This window comes from Zootermopsis nevadensis, unplaced genomic scaffold, assembly GCF_977971745.1.
Source record: "Zootermopsis nevadensis isolate Lab colony 2312 unplaced genomic scaffold, Znev_1.0 Znev_ptg000004l, whole genome shotgun sequence".
Taxonomy (NCBI): Eukaryota; Metazoa; Arthropoda; class Insecta; order Blattodea; family Termopsidae; genus Zootermopsis; species Zootermopsis nevadensis.
The window spans coordinates 4,976,437-4,992,367 of record NW_028259136.1 but is presented as its reverse complement, the minus strand read 5'-3'; the positions used below and the strand labels follow the sequence as shown (position 1 = coordinate 4,992,367).

General features: G+C 38.0%; 2 protein-coding genes across 4 annotated transcripts in view; one reads left to right on the top strand and one right to left on the bottom strand.

The window, feature by feature from the left end:
* IFT52 (intraflagellar transport 52) overlaps window positions 1-15,931 on the bottom strand; it is a 76,712-nt gene that overhangs the window by 3,039 nt on the left and 57,742 nt on the right. For 2 of the 3 annotated variants that reach the window (XR_015533661.1, XM_087342951.1), the window contains exons 1-6: window positions 4,990-5,133; window positions 4,705-4,835; window positions 4,195-4,412; window positions 3,203-3,341; window positions 2,214-2,511; window positions 1,865-2,110 (exon numbers count right to left, since the gene is read on the bottom strand). Coding sequence is in view for 2 of the 3 variants with exons in the window: in XM_087342951.1 (XP_087199077.1) it covers window positions 1,865-2,110; window positions 2,214-2,511; window positions 3,203-3,341; window positions 4,195-4,412; window positions 4,705-4,835; window positions 4,990-5,004 (1,047 nt within the window). In the remaining variant the exon portion in view is untranslated. Of the gene's footprint in view, window positions 1-1,864; window positions 2,111-2,213; window positions 2,512-3,202; window positions 3,342-4,194; window positions 4,413-4,704; window positions 4,836-4,989; window positions 5,134-15,931 lie in introns of those variants that run through there. The other variant, XM_087342953.1, reaches the window with a different exon arrangement.
* Vps28 (vacuolar protein sorting 28) lies at window positions 5,307-9,152 on the top strand. The gene is made up of 5 exons (XM_022062668.2): window positions 5,307-5,437; window positions 6,189-6,252; window positions 6,538-6,733; window positions 7,235-7,336; window positions 7,926-9,152. The coding sequence occupies exons 1-5, from the start codon at window positions 5,404-5,406 to the stop codon at window positions 8,193-8,195; spliced, it is 666 nt and encodes a 221-aa protein (XP_021918360.1). The 5' UTR covers window positions 5,307-5,403; the 3' UTR covers window positions 8,196-9,152.

The window sequence follows — 15,931 nt, the reverse complement described above, 5'->3', positions numbered from 1 at the left end:
TAAGGAAAAAAACATCAGAGACCTGTACAGAGGCATTAATAACTTTAAGAAAGGATATCAACCCCAGACTAATTTGGTAAAGGATGATAGTGGCAATTTGCTTGCAGATCCAATAAAAATTGTGAATAGGTAGAAAAATTTCTTTAGCGAGCTCTTAAATGTTCATAATACTGGTGATATTAGACAGATTAAAATGCATACAGCTGAACTGTTGGTGCCAGAACCTAGCTTAGATGAAGTGGAACTAGCCATTGGGAAGTTGAAAAGTTATAAATCTCCAGGAATTGATCAGATTCCGGCCGAATTAATTAAAGCAGGTGGCAAAGGGTTGCATATGAGGATCCATAAGCTTATTCAGTTAATTTGGGATAAGGAAGAGATGCCACATCAATGGAAGGAATCCATAATTATTCCTATTTATAAGAAGGGGGACAAGACTGAGTGTGGTAATTACCGAGGAATATCGCTGCTATCAACCTCATACAAAATTCTATCCAACATTCTTTTGGCAAGATTAACCCCATATGCGAATGAAACTATTGGGGATCATCAGTGTGGGTTCAGACGAAACAGATCAACGATTGATCAGATCTTTTGCATTCGTCAGATACTAGAGAAAAAATGGGAGTTCGGTGGGACTGTACATCAGTTATTTATAGATTTCAAAAAAGCCTATGACTCTGTGAAGAGAGAAGTGCTATATAATATTCTTATTGAATTTGGTATACCAAAGAAGCTAGTGGGTCTAATAAAAATGTGCTTAAATGAAACCTGCAGCAAAATTCGAGTAGGTAAATATGTATCTGAGACATTCCTCATCAAGAACGGTCTAAAACAAGGAGATGCTTTGTCTCCCTTGCTCTTTAACTTTGCGCTAGAATACGCCATCAGGAAGGTCCAAGGTAGGCAGGAGGGTTTGCAATTGAACGGGACACATCAGCTATTGGCATATGCTGATGATGTTAATTTATTGGGGGACGATATAAATACAATAAAGAGGAACGCAGAAGTTTTACTAGAGGCTGGTAGACAAGTGGGGCTGGAAGTAAATTCAGAAAAAACTAAGTACATGTTAGTATCTCGTCATCAGAAGACAGGCGGGCAAAATTATCTTAGGGTAGCTAATAAATCCTTTGAAAGGGTTACAAAGTTCAAATATTTGGGAACAACAATAACAAATCAAAATGATACTTGTGAGGAAGTTAGGAGGAGACTAAATTCCGGAAATGCTTGCTACTTCTCAGTCCAAAATATTTTGTCTTCCCGTCTGATTTCTAAGAACCTGAAAATTAAAGTATACAAAACAATAATCTTGCCTGTTGTTTTGTATGGGTGCGAAACATGGTCTCTCACTCAGAGGGAGGAACACAGATTGCAGGTGTTTGAGAATCGGGTGTTGAGGAGGATATTTGGGCCTAAGAGGGAAGACGATGGGGCGTGGAGAAAACTGCACAATGACGAGCTTAAAAATCTGTACTGCTCCCCCAGTATTGTGAGGGTGATTAAGTCGAGAAGGGTGAGATGGGCGGGACATGTAGCGCGCATGGATGGGACAAGAGGTGTGCACCGGGTACTGGTTGGGAAACCTGAAGGGAAGAGACCGCTGGGGAGACCTAGACGTAGATGGGAGGATAATCTCAGGCGGGATCTATGGGAGATAGGAGTTGAAGGAAACTGGATTTTGTTGGCCCAGGACAGGGTCCGGTGGAGGGCTTTGGTTAATTCGGTGATGAACCTTCGGGTTCGGTAAGCCATCTAGTTAGTTAGTTAGTTAGAAGACTTGACTGAGGAATCACAAATCCACTATCTCACTACCACAATATTCCCACACACCTAAGTCTCCAACTATAAATAAAATAAATACCGCTGCTTGCAGAGGAGGTAAAGGTGTCTCAAACTGTGGTGTTATAAGACGAAGGGGCTCATGCTTCACATTTAGTTCATGATAAGCTTGGATGGCTGCTGGAACACATCCCGTGTTAATGGAAAATAAGCGCTGGTTAAACAGCTTTGTGTAATCTGTGGGAATCTCATCAACTGATTCTTGAAGGCACACCCTTGGCTTTTCTGCTAGTCTAGCTGTATCAGGTACCATGATATAATCTGTGATCTGAAAAAAAAAACACTTATTGTATTTGACTTTCAAGAGAAGAATAAGAAGAATGGGACATATATAATACATGGCAGAAACAAGAAATGAATACAGAATTTACCTCAGGATCATCTGCATCTATCTGGTTCAATTTGATATCAGAGGAAGTTAAGAATCTGAACAGCACATCCCTCACTATGTCATTGTCTTCTTTATCAATGTACTTGTCAGAAAATATGTGAACTGAGCCCAGTACTGCAAGTTTACCACCTGGAGAGCCAGAGGTGGTGTTTGTGTGGGTATAAAAAGCACAAACTGGGCGATTCAATGGGAATGCCACACTGCCTGTAGACAATACTGCTACAGCTGGTCGAGCAACATTCAAAGTAGCTCCATATGGATAAACAAATTTCAGAGTTCTGAAACACATTAAATACCTTCTCAGAACCAGAAATAGAAACAAGGAATATTAAGATGGAAAATGTAGGATTTGAGGTTTTCACTGCCGTGAGTCTGAAGATGGCTGTCTTCTGGGTTATTGTGCCATGTAGCCTGGTAGAAGTTTACCGATGTTTCAGAGGTCCTTGCTGCCTCCATCATCAGTGCAATAAGTAAACTTCTACCAGACTACATGGCACAACCACCCAGAAGACAGCCATCTAAAACCTGAAAATGTAAAATCTGTATTGGAGTACAGATTTTCAATGTTAATTTTCAAAACTTGATATTCTGAGTGCTCATAGCTGTTCTGAATAAATCTGATGAAGATGCTAACACTATATTCCATGCCTCAGTCAGAAGAGCCCCAGAAAAGTTAGCCTGTTATTAAGAAAAAGAAAGCTTTAAAAAGTATAGTTTAAATAAATTACATATAGCATAATGTACAGACACCTGAAAAATAGTATCTTTATCTAAATGGAAAACTAAGCTAGCATTTGTTGATTCCAATTTTTAAGCAAAAAGTAAGCACCTTCATTGAAAACATTTAACTGTTCATCAGCTTGTTAGTTCTAAAACATGTTTCACTGTTTGTATGACAATCACCACTCAGTATACAGATTGATGCTCCACAACAAAAGTAAAAGATTACATACAGTTTTATAAACTCACTGGCTGATATTATGATCATAGTGATCACTTCCAGAAAATTTTCCAGACACAACAGCAATTGCTCTATTCAGGATTCCATTGGCTACCAAACACTCCTTTGGATGAAAATACTTGTAGTAATGTGTCCGCACCACACAATCTAAGAGGGAAAAACCACAGCTACAGTTAGAAATGACTTTATAATACAATGACCATATATTGAAACTTCTTGCTGCCTCCATCATCAAGACAGAGATTAATTAATCACCATGACAATGGAGGCAGCAAGCACCTCTGAAACATTGGTGTACTTCTATCACACTACACAGATCAAAAACTACATCTGCGCTTGTTCTCTTTTTTAATTTAGTGATGCTGAGAATGTTTAGATCAGTCTGTTCATAAACACTACTCTACTGGTGTATTAATAGTTTCAATGTATATATAATCAAAAAAAAAAAAATGTATCTTAGAATGTAGTATCCAACCACATCTTCCAGTTCCTATCAGTTTCTTTAAGCAATTATTTGTCTAAGCAAATATTCTCAGATTTCTGTCTTCTGGGTTATTGCGCTGTGTAGTCTGGTCGATGTTAACCAACGTTTCAGAGGTCATACTGCCTCCGTCATCAGGGCGATGACCTCTGAAACGTTGGTTAACATCGACCAGACTACACAGCGCAATAACCCAGAAGACAGAAATCTTCATACTCACCGCTGTGAGAACCTCAAGTCTTACAAATATTCTCAGCTCTGTTTCAAATACATAAGCCACCTTCATTACAACTCTTAGACGTTCAGCCAAACTGTTTGACCGTATTCGCACAATGGTAACAGATAAGATGTGGATGTGATCTTGTGTACTGAATTTGTTCAGTAAAGTTTTATACTGCACTAACTTTTTCGTGCAAAACAGATATTGGGGGCATGAATTCTTGAATTTATGAGATAATGTTGGCAGTGTAACTTCTGATAAGAAGTGTTCAGTATGTATATTGCAAAGGTCATATTTACCCGTATTGATCATAATGCCATATTCTTCCAGTAGAAAGTTCACATTTGTCTGAAAGTTCTTCTCACCACCCTCTCCAACCAGAATCAATATATTTCCACCGGAATCAAGATACTTTTTCAAGCTGTTAAATTCGCTTTCTGTAAATTTTTCTCTAGGACCAGGAATAACAAATAATGTTACTCCAGACAGTACATCAGAGCTAATGTCATCTTTATTCCTGAAAATAAAATAGTTTAAATCAGAAAGTGTTGGTATTAATTTTACCAGTAAACTACTGTACAATCAAATTAATATGGTTGTCAAATCTTCACAAAAGCAACTGGTGTACATAAAAAGAAACTGACCTGGCTCTTGCTGAGATTAAATGTTACAATGTAATAAAGTCTGTCCATGATGTATGCATTTAACTTTCCCTCTGCACTGTTGCAAGCCACCATCTCTATCTCCAGTTCTGAGATATCACTTGTCAGTACATTCACAAAATGAGAAATATCACTAAAACTACTTACGTCAGTACTTTCCAACTGCCTTTCAATTTTCGGTGCAGAGTTTTGTAATTTTCACTTATTTTAAACAGTTCATTTTTTGACGAATTAAATAAAATAGTATTGCCTTTTTCCTTGACGTTAGGTGTCAAATCCTGAAAATAAATTATTTTCTACAGAAAGCATACAGTATGGGAATTATATCAGTTGGAAAATGTATAGTAAAGTAATTCTGAATATATGCCTTATCAATGTTAAGTTTAGATGGAACTATATTAAATATATATCAAAATGCATAAAATTGATTACCTCCACCGGCGCCATGTTGGATTACATTTATTCAATGGTATTCCAGAACACAGATAATACTAGTACCACAGCACAGACGAAAGAACCAAAGTGTCTTGAACAGCAAGACATACGCTTGAAAGCCATGACTATTGGAACAAATACATTTTTTGACTCTGTTTGGCAAGAGTTAATAATACCAAATGAAATTTAATGTTGTTGATAGGACATTATACATTATTATTATTATTACTGCTATGGAAGCATTTCATTTGGAGAAATAAAAAATGAACGTATCATTATGCGGTATTCATGATTGAGCATAAAGTATGGTAATGTTTATACCACTGTTTCATGTTGCCTTGGTTTATATGACATTTTCCACAGCTGTAGATTGTTGTAGGTGTGTCAGAAATTTGTTGTGAAATTCACAGTATGTCAATGAGTGGAGTAATGCCTTCTTCTCAAGGTAGGGCCAAATTCCGTTACATTAATGATCATTTTAATTTAATAGGTTCTTTGCACTTACACCGTTCGCCACACATTCGTGAGTAATCGATTACTAAAGTATTAGATTGCGAAATGTTTTCTAAGTTCAATGTAATTCACAAAATGGAGAGAAAATAATCGTATTCGAAGACTTAAATTGGTTTTCTTATTATCATCAAAGACAGCACGGGGCTGTAAACTAAGACCTATTAAAGATATAATATAAATTCTTTATGTTCAGAGTTTGTCACACAATTTATGAAATCGTACTGCCTAGAAAGAAAATTTCTGTTATTGTATTTGGCAAAACTGTATCTTTGTTGAGGTTATCATTAACGTCAATAAACAACGTAAATGAAAATTCTAATCATACAAGTGAAATAGGCCTCATAGCCATGTTTGACTAATAGCATTCAGAAGCACATACAATTTTGTTTTTTTTTTAAAATTACATTTTGTATTGCCATGTAATAGAGTGAGGGATGTGGATAAATTAAAACACATCTCTTTCCATGTGAAAGTAGTATGGTTTATAGATCAGGTGTCATGACTGGTGTAAGTTCTCTTTAGACTCCTTGATCCATTGCTGTGAGAACAAGATATTCTCCTCAAAACAGTATCGTTACGGTGATTGTTTCTTACATATTTTATTAAAATTACTTCACCCAGCAGCAACTGTTTATGTAAAAGGCCTAAAACAAGAATAACATTGTTTGTTTTGTTTCCTGTAGATTCCAACAGACCAGAACTCTATGAGGAAGTCAAACTGTTCAGGAATGCACGGGAAAGAGAAAAGTAAGGCTTGAGTGTGTATTTATGTAACTGATTCACTGGTAATGGAATCAAAGTGTTTGTTTCTGCTATCATTGGATCCTCCTGGGGCCGTTTGATCAATTTGCATTCTGAAACCTACTCCTATATGGTACATTTTAAGATTATTATGTTTTGTCTCAGTGTTGACCATTCATAATATTTAGAAGGAAGGTGGTGATGGTTGTTTTGGTGGTGAATGTAAAAGGAAAACCTTTCATATCAATTCAGTGGGATGTAATTTTGTTTCTCACTTTTTCTCTTTTTCAGGTATGACAATATGGCTGATTTATATGCAGTCATCAATACATTACAAAGTTTGGAAAAGGCTTATATCAGAGACTGTGTGACACCCAAAGAATATACTGCAGCATGTTCAAAACTTCTTGTACAGTATAAGGCAGCTTTCAGTCAAGTTCAGGGAGATGAGTTTCCAAATGTAGAAGCTTTTGTGAAGAAGTACAGAGTTAGTATACTAAAAATATATATTGTAATTATTTTGATTTAGAATTTGTAGGTTCTCAAAAGTATTATTGGTTTCTTAATTACTGTAATAGCTTGTATATGAAATAATACTTGGGTCTGTAAGAGATAAAGTAACAAAGGAGTGTAAAGAATTGTCTAAAGAGTTTTTTGGCTGTTTTCTTAATATACTGAAAAGTAAATTTGTTTCTTGTGCTGAATTATGCTCCATGCCATGTGTGGAAGGGTAATGTTAAAATGGATCTGGAAGGAACAGATTGTGTGATGAACTTAGTCATCTCTGCAGTAATGTATGTATTTTAATTGTAAGGAACTAAATGAGCTTTCATAAGATAGTGTAATTGCGTCATATTGTGAATATTCTAACAATTATTTATTTTAAAAACCGTCTTATCACAATATTTAAAAAAAAAAAATTTAAATATTGTGATAAGACGGTTTTTAAAATAAATAATTGTTAAATGAGCTTTATGTTTCTGCACAGTTGGATTGTCCAGCTGCTCTAGAGCGAATAAAAGAAGATAGACCAATTACAATTAAAGATGACAAAGGGAATACTAGCAAGTGCATAGCTGATATAGTTTCTGTAAGTACACAAGAAAAATACAGTAATGTTTTTTGTGAATAGTAAGTTACTACATTAAGAAATTTACAGGAATTTGCTTTGTTAAATAAACTTCTTTCAGATGTTACCTCTTTTGCCCTGTGCAAACTTTTCCCACTTGTTTTCATTGGATTCATTTTTATATAAACAGTTGCATTTTAAATATAAATTTCACAGCGACATTCGACTCTAACCACCGGTTTGTTGATGGCGACACGGTCATGCCATTCTCTGTAATCTGGCTAGAAGCTGTGTTTGCTTCTGGTTATAAATACAAAGATAATACAGATACAAGCATTGAACTGTTCCAAAGATTGTTATGATTTATAATCAGAATTGATCAAATGCCTGTATGGAGATGGCTGTCTTCGGGGTTGTTTAGCCGTGTGGTATGGTAGAAGTTTACCGATGTTTCAGAGGGATTGCCAGCCATCTTCATACGCAGCACTGTGAGAACCTGAATGAAATCTCACCCATATACCTGTAATTTTTCAATTTTCAGTACATATTTTTAATTTCACGCTGAAATAAAAAGCAAGACACTTATTGTAATAGTTGTTTGTGTCAACAGCTCTTTATCACAATCATGGACAAGTTGCGGCTTGAAATAAAGGCAATGGATCAGTTGCATCCAGAGCTACGTGACCTCATGGATACAATGAACAGACTCAGTCTTCTGCCATCGGAATTCGAAGGCAAACAGAAAGTGTCAGATTGGCTTACCACTCTTTCAGGAATGCAAGCATCTGATGAACTTTCAGATACGCAAGTTCGTCAGCTAATATTTGACCTTGAATCATCATATAATGCTTTCAATAATTTACTACACCATACTTCATAACGTGAAACTATAATAACTGTGCAGGAAATGTGTCACAGTGAGAATCTGCATAATAAATGTATTTTTTTTTCTTTTTTTGTAAATAAGATTTAGTATACTGTATTGTGATATGTTATTTGTTTCACTTCCTTAATAATGTACTCATATGTTTAATTGTATGTAAACTTAATTATGCCAAGCCGATCAATAATAAGTATGCTGTGCCATTAATCAGTTTGCAAATGTCCTGCATTACACATTCATTTTAATTATTAATTTTAAGATTAATAAGATCTTCTCGGGCCAGGAGCCGCGTCACTCGGTTGATCAGTGCCGACGTGCCGAGGGCCATCTACGTCCCGAGATTTTATTAACGACGTCTGCCGTGGAAACGTGACATCAGATTTTGAGATTTTTTGGAAGAATCATGTTCCAATTATCACCACATATTTTGGTGACCAGCGTATGTGTATATTATTATTATTTAGTGTTCTGTCTTATGACAGGTCTATTGCTCTGCCCAAAAAGAGCTCTCCAGTTTTCCCTATTCTCGGCTTCTCGTTTTAATTCCTGTATATAGAAGCATAATATTAATATAAACTGAAGACGAAATAAATTTATTTTTATCAGTTACGTCTATTAATCTTGAGTCAGTTTACTTTTGTCAGCTGTCTCGTTAACTGGCAGCACAGCAATCGTGTGCCTCCTAATGGAATCTGCATAAAGTATTGCATTTATCGGACTGATTCAAAATTCGTCCATAACAAACATCATGATGGAGTAAATTAATTCTGTGTGTCACTTTATAAGAGAAATTGGAAGGCCACATCTAGTTCAGGGTACAGATTGAGAGTGTACAATGGGGAATTTTTCATACATTGTATGCCTAGAACAAATTATATATATATATATAATTTACTGTTACTTAGAACTTTATAAGCATGGTATTAAAAAAATAAATGTAAAATGTAATGTTTATTTTGTGTACGGATAATTTTATTATTCGGCAGTGGTTATCTGTTCTCCACCTCCTTGCATTGTTTCCTGACCTTTAAATTATAATATAATGGACGCCATGAATTTATTAAATTTGCAACATATCGGGTGATATGGTAGCTAGTAGAATAAACTGTTATAAAGACAACAGTCGGGGTCCGCGGTGGCCGCGCGGTCTGAGGCGTGGGCCTTGTGCGGCTTGGTCGCTGGGACCGTGGGTTCGAATCCCACTCAAGCCATGGATGTTTGTCCGCGTTTTTCTGTGTTGTGCTGTCCTGTGTACAGGTAGAGGCCTTGCGACGGGCCGATCCCTTGTCCAAGGAGTCCTACCAACTGTCTAATAGATCAAAGCCAACTGAAAAAGGTTGGGGACCCATAAAGGGTACCGGAAAATGTACATTGTTAAACCGGAAAAAGAAGAAGAAAAACAAAAGTCTTTCATTGTACTAAATACTCCAGCTGCAGAAGTCTTGGCTAACATCAGTAACCACTATATTGTTATCAAATTTCAAGAGTGTTTCTACCTGTAAACATATCAGCGATTTCTTTTATAAAGACCAGACATCTTCAGAAGCTAATAGTCATTGAAGTCAAGAAATCGCCTGCCTTTTCTGTAATATAAACGAAACTTACACAAGTCAATCCATGACAAAACCTTTTTCTGAACCCGGTTTTCCGGAAAATATTTTTATGTTACAAGTTTAGAAACTCTCCTGAGCACTTGCCTATCTGTGCTGCCCTCGGAAGCGATCATTTCGATTCTGCAATGACCCTGATCTATTACACTGGCGGATATTACAGCGTACCGCACAAAGCCATTCCGCCACTGATGTCGAGGCAATGATCTCAGTGTGCCTGCTTAGCGGAATGAGGAAATGAGGTAATAAAGAGCAGGGGTTAGCATCCATCCAGGGGCGGCACGTGGTGCAGTGACTGCACCCGTCTTCAGCGTGTCAGTCCAGCACGCAACAGCCTCCTCGGACTTTTCCGCAAAGCCCAAGAAATCTCATATAGGGATGGGCGTGTCTGCGTCTTCGCAAGAGATTCAATTGGCAGTGAAATCATTTCACTGGTGTTCATCGCTTTTCAAAACACAGCTGCAGTGTCTTATTTCGTTATAATGCACGAGGTGGATCAAACCTTTCGTTGGTTATATGCGGAGGTTTACCGTGAAAATTGGAAAAGGATCACGGCCAATCTACTCCCACTCATGGAGGCCTTCAGCCAAAGCGATCAAATCCCAGACATCCATCCAACAAAAGTTCTTTCGCAAAGGAGAAATTTTGATGGGATCATCCCCTCAAGAGTAGCAATAGTCGGTTAGCGTTAAGTAGACCTCCAGTTAGATTTTTAAAGCACAGTTTAGCAATTCCAGCAGTGGTTGAAGCCTTGATTGTTCAAACTATGGTCTGTTGCTGCTAATGAGAGGTTATCCCATCAGACAACTTGTCCTTGGTGCAAAAGATTTGTCCGGTACAAACGCATTTGTATCGACAGTCCCTTTGAGGAAACTATAAAATTATTAACCTTAAACCTATTTCATTTGTAAATTCGCCACTGCAAAAGTATAAGAAGACTCGGTTACTGACATGAGGGTCACAGTGTAATATAAATCATACAAACACAGAGTGGCCCTTGGCCTTCTTCCCCCCCCCCCCCCCTCCCACTTTTTCCATTGTTCCAATTCCAGACTACTCGCCATCAGCACTTCGTAACGATTTGCATTCCGAGCCGTGAGAATTGCTTGTTCTGTGACGCCCGAAGTTTGACGTAGTTAGCGTACACTTCCCAAGTCTATCGCTGGATAGTTTGTAGGTTGTTTCATGCCACTGCATCAATTACAAGAACTTGACATACATGACATCGTAAAATTTGAAAATGATATGATAGGCTTACGATGGATAAAAAAAAATTGCTGCAGTGAATCGTCAAATAGCATATTTGGAGTTCATTACCTGGTATTCTCTGCCAGGGATTCTGGTAAAACTACAGAAATGTCATTATAATCGATCCTCGATTAGAAATTGAACCGGGTATGAACCGAATGCACGTAAACGAATTAACCTTCAAGCACTGAAGATGGAGACAACGTGTTTCTCCGAAATGTCATAATCTACCTTCAAGTCTATACATTGCCGAACCCAAAACATTATCAAGAAATAGGTAAATCGAACAGATTATTATTTATAATTTAAAGACGCTTTCAAGAGTTCAAACTGAGTTCAGTAGACGCACAAGTTCTACACGAAATCTATTATTTGCTATAGTCATTATAATTACAGTAAACTAGGCCGGATGTAAGGAAGTAGGATTCTGAAAATCTATAACACGGCCATAAATAATTAGCCAGGACTAAAATTTAATCCAATCCTCGTAAATATTGGCAATAGTTTCTTAGACCTCCAGAATGAGGATTAGAATTATTAAACGTTAGTAAAATACCAAATTCAAAAGAACTTAATTAAATTTGAATAAATTATAGAAACGTCATTTCTCATTTTATATATTCTCTCAAACACACACACGTTCTTTAATTTGACCGAATCTTCTGTGTGAAAGACATCCAAACAATGCTCACATCCGAATCAGAGATCGTAGTTTTTACGACTGAAGCCTTTAAAAAAATCTCTTTCACTACTGAAGAAGAGATTAAATGGCACGAAACACGACCAACGGACGGGTGTATTAATTACTGCTACAGTACCGTCTTCTCTTTCAGCCAAGTCATTTTCTCCATTACGACCTTATTCCTACACTATCCCAGCCTCGTGATGAGATGTGGGCGCTTGAAAGAGGAATTTCTGGCATTTAGATATCTTAAGCATGACGTCTAATATCCCAGTTAATCAGGTCGTATAGTTCCTAGCAACAACGGCTTTAACTTCAATGCTTACGATCAAATACAATTTTTATACCGAGACAATAACCGACTGGCTCTTGACAATGAAACTCGAGTATATAATTTTTATAATGATCAGCACCCAACTTTAATCATTTATGAATAGAAGGGCATGGTTCTGTACTTTAAATGAATGTAGCCATAATCTAGGAATACATTTCAACCAGAATGTTGTAATTATTTTCCAGATAACTACTTGGGCTGATTAATATTCCTTTCACTTATCTTGTTTCCAAGTCAGACCACTCTTTCAAGCTCTTGCTTTGTTATTTCCCGTTTCCCTGATCTTTACCATTCCCTTTTAACTTGTTGAAGGACCTGTATATCCTTTGACAAATTTAGATTCTGTTTGCTAATATAATGATTTAGAAACTGAGTTCGAAACACAGACGAAATGCAGAAAGTAGGATTTAGTTTGTGTACAAAGAGTGGCAGAAAGTTTGGTCCGCTAACGTCGAAGTATTTAAAGATAAATATTCACCATTCTCAAGACAACTAATGTCGGTGGGGATATAACGCACATCCTGTGTTGATATATTCCTTCACTGCAATACATAGTATGAAGTAAGAGATTAGTATGATTCTTATCGATATGCAGAAGGCCCGCGAATCGAAATCCTACACCCATTAAAATACATTGATATATGAAAGCACATGTAATCATAAAACATTATTTATTATTATTTCGTGTTCTGTCTGACGACAGGTCCATATGAACAGGATCCTTCCATCCTTTTCTCGGACTGGGACCTGTTCATATACGTTCTTGGCAGATGATCCAGAAGTGGTTTGCCATTGCCTTCTTCTGTGTGTGAATGGAGTAATTGTTGGGATGCCACGGAGGAAAACTCCGTGTTGCCTAGACCACGGCCTTGCCCAACGCAAGTTATAAATTTGGGCACCGCCGGGAATCGAACCCGAGACCCCAGGATTACAAGGCCAGCGTTCTAACCGCTAGACCACCGTGGCTATCATAAAACATTACGCACTTTAATTTTAAGGTTGTCATTTCTCGCAAAACAATTACCGCTGGAGCATGTTGCATTTTCGAGCACTCGAAACTCTTCACTTCGCCATCCCTAATTCCCAGCGTGGGCGCCTTAAATCACGTTGTCTCTGGGACTGGCGATAATCATGATTCTAGATGGGTTTGAGGGTGAATACTGGTGGAATGAAAACGAAGAGCGAGACGACCCGGACCCAAGGGGAATTTTGAAATGTGTACTAGCCGCTACTCTGATCTACCCCTGCTCTTCTTTAATCTGTTTAACTGAGGCGGTCCGGTGTTCTGGAATATGCGATTAACTAGTTAGTCAACAGTCGATCTTTGATCATTCCAGCTACTAGGTCTACTAGTCTGGTTGATGTCTAAGGCTTTTGATCATTACGGACACCTAAAAGTAGCTTTTGGTGTGATCATCATCATCAGAGCCAGTTACACCGAATGCAGTATCCCAGTACATTAGACTTCTCCTATGATTTTAGAATATTTGGGTCTATTTTTCCTCCAGGTTGTTAATTCACAACTACGGATATCAGAAACGATAAATCATAATAAATATTCAACTTTAACATTTAGGCAAGAGTTAAGTGATGCTCGGGCCGTCTTTACTCGCCGTAGTAACTTCACGGGCATTATTTAAGAGAAAAATAGTGGCACATAGTTTTGTCGGACTTTTATCTATAGCGCGTGTTTTATTTAAAACAACGACGTCTGGGAAGTTGGTTCCACTTCGTTTTCATGCGACACGTGGAGGGACAACACCCTGATGTGCTAGACTTCCTGTTCGAGCTGGTACCAAGTTTCATAAACTTTCTGGTGTTCACATAGGCGAATATGAAAACCGCTGTCTTCTGGGATATTTCGCCTTGTAGAGTGGAAGAGGTTGACCAATGTTTCAGAGGTTCTTACTTTCCACTTCATCAGGGCGATCTACGAGACACGATGCAAAGATTCCATAAAACTAATCTTTACATGTACAAATAAGATATCCAGGTGTGATGACGTACAATGTTCTATGCTTACCCGTTATTTTTCATATACAAACAGCGACCTTCTTTACAGTTCTGAGATTACAGAAAGCATACGTCGCGACGCGGCGCGTCTGAAGAGGACGCGGGGATCAGTAAAATGAGATGGAAAGTCAAGCTGAAAAGTCAATATTTATTGTTGGCTTCCCGTATTCTACAGTACGCTGTAGAGACTTTCTTTGTACTCTGCATACTATGAATAAGGTTTTGACATCGGTCTATGTGTCTTTTCAACAGCCCGGGGATTTACCCTCGACACACCCTGCACTGCACATCTACATATTATTACGTAACTAAAATACACAAGTCACCCCCACAGGTAAAAATATTAGTAGAATTCAGTATGTGGTCCGCAAGTCGGTGTCAAACCAGAAACAATTTGAAGATTTCCGTCTTCTGGGTTGTTGCGCTGTGTAGTCTGGTCGATGTTTACCAACGTTTCGGAGGTCATACTGCCTCCGTCATCAGGGCGATGAATATGACCTCAGAAACGTTGGTTAACATCGACCAGACTACACAGCGCAACAACCCAGAAGACAGAAATCTTCATCGCCCTGATGACGGAGGCAGTATGACCTCTGAAACGTTGGTAAACATCGACCAGACTCCACAGCGCAACAACCCAGAAGACAGAAATCTTCATACTCTGATGACGGAGGCAGTATGACCTCTGAAACGTTGGTAAACATCTACCAGACTACACAGCGCAACAACCCTGAAGACAGAAATCTTCATAATCATCGCCCTGATGACGGTGGCAGTATGACCTCCGAAACGTCGGTTAACATCGACCAGACTACATAGCGCAACAACCCAGAAGACAGAAATCTTCATACTCATCGCCCTGATGACGGTGGCAGTATGACCTCCGAAACGTTGGTAAACATAGACCAGACTACACAGCGCAACAACCCAGAAGACATAAATCTTCATACTCACCGCTGTGAAAACCTCAAATCTTACACAGAAATAATTTCAGTATGCCTATAACTTATTCTTATTACAGTTTCTTTTGTGAATATAGTACAGTCCTCATAGGTGCTTAATCTTCATCATCAGGAAAACAAGATTTCCTGATGATAGAAACAGTATAGAACTCTGAAACGTCGGTACATTTCTACGAGACTTCTAGTAGATAGTCTTCATGCTTGCCGCCTTGAGAACCTGAAGTCTCACCAAGATGTATCAAATTTGTAACCAATTTTTGAATTTAAGTATTATTGCTTTAAACAAAGCATTAAAATCAACGACTGCCATAAAACGAAGTAATGTTAACCCATTTACGTATCTTGAAGCTTTGACATTACAGAACTGACGGATTTCAATTACTTAGACACCGCTTCAAATTTTAAGTTTGTGCAATAACGTAAGATAATAGCCTACAGGACTCAAAATACAGTTTACATTTAATACGGTCGTAGTACTAGCAGTTTAAGACTGTAACATCCGTATTGAAATTCAATTAATCTTTTATTGGCCTCTCTCTCTTGTTACAGTATCATCGGGTCCATAGGCCTAATTCTGCATAATTCTCACAGAGCCTATTTACAGGTTTCTCAGAGAACGAACGTCTTCCTGGAGAACACCAATGTGACTCCATTGAGTTCTTCTCTGAGATTCTGATAGTCGCTCGGCTACTCAGTAAATTTCACACCTTTTATGGAACACCAAGGCTTCTTTAAGGTTTCACAAAAGCCTGCCATCGGTCCTTACCCTGAGACAAACGAAACAAATAAGTGGATCCCTACTTAGGAGACGGTCTCCTGATATGAAGGGTAACTACTAATACACTGAATAAGCAGTCGTGGACAGCAGAAAAAGGGTGGTCCTT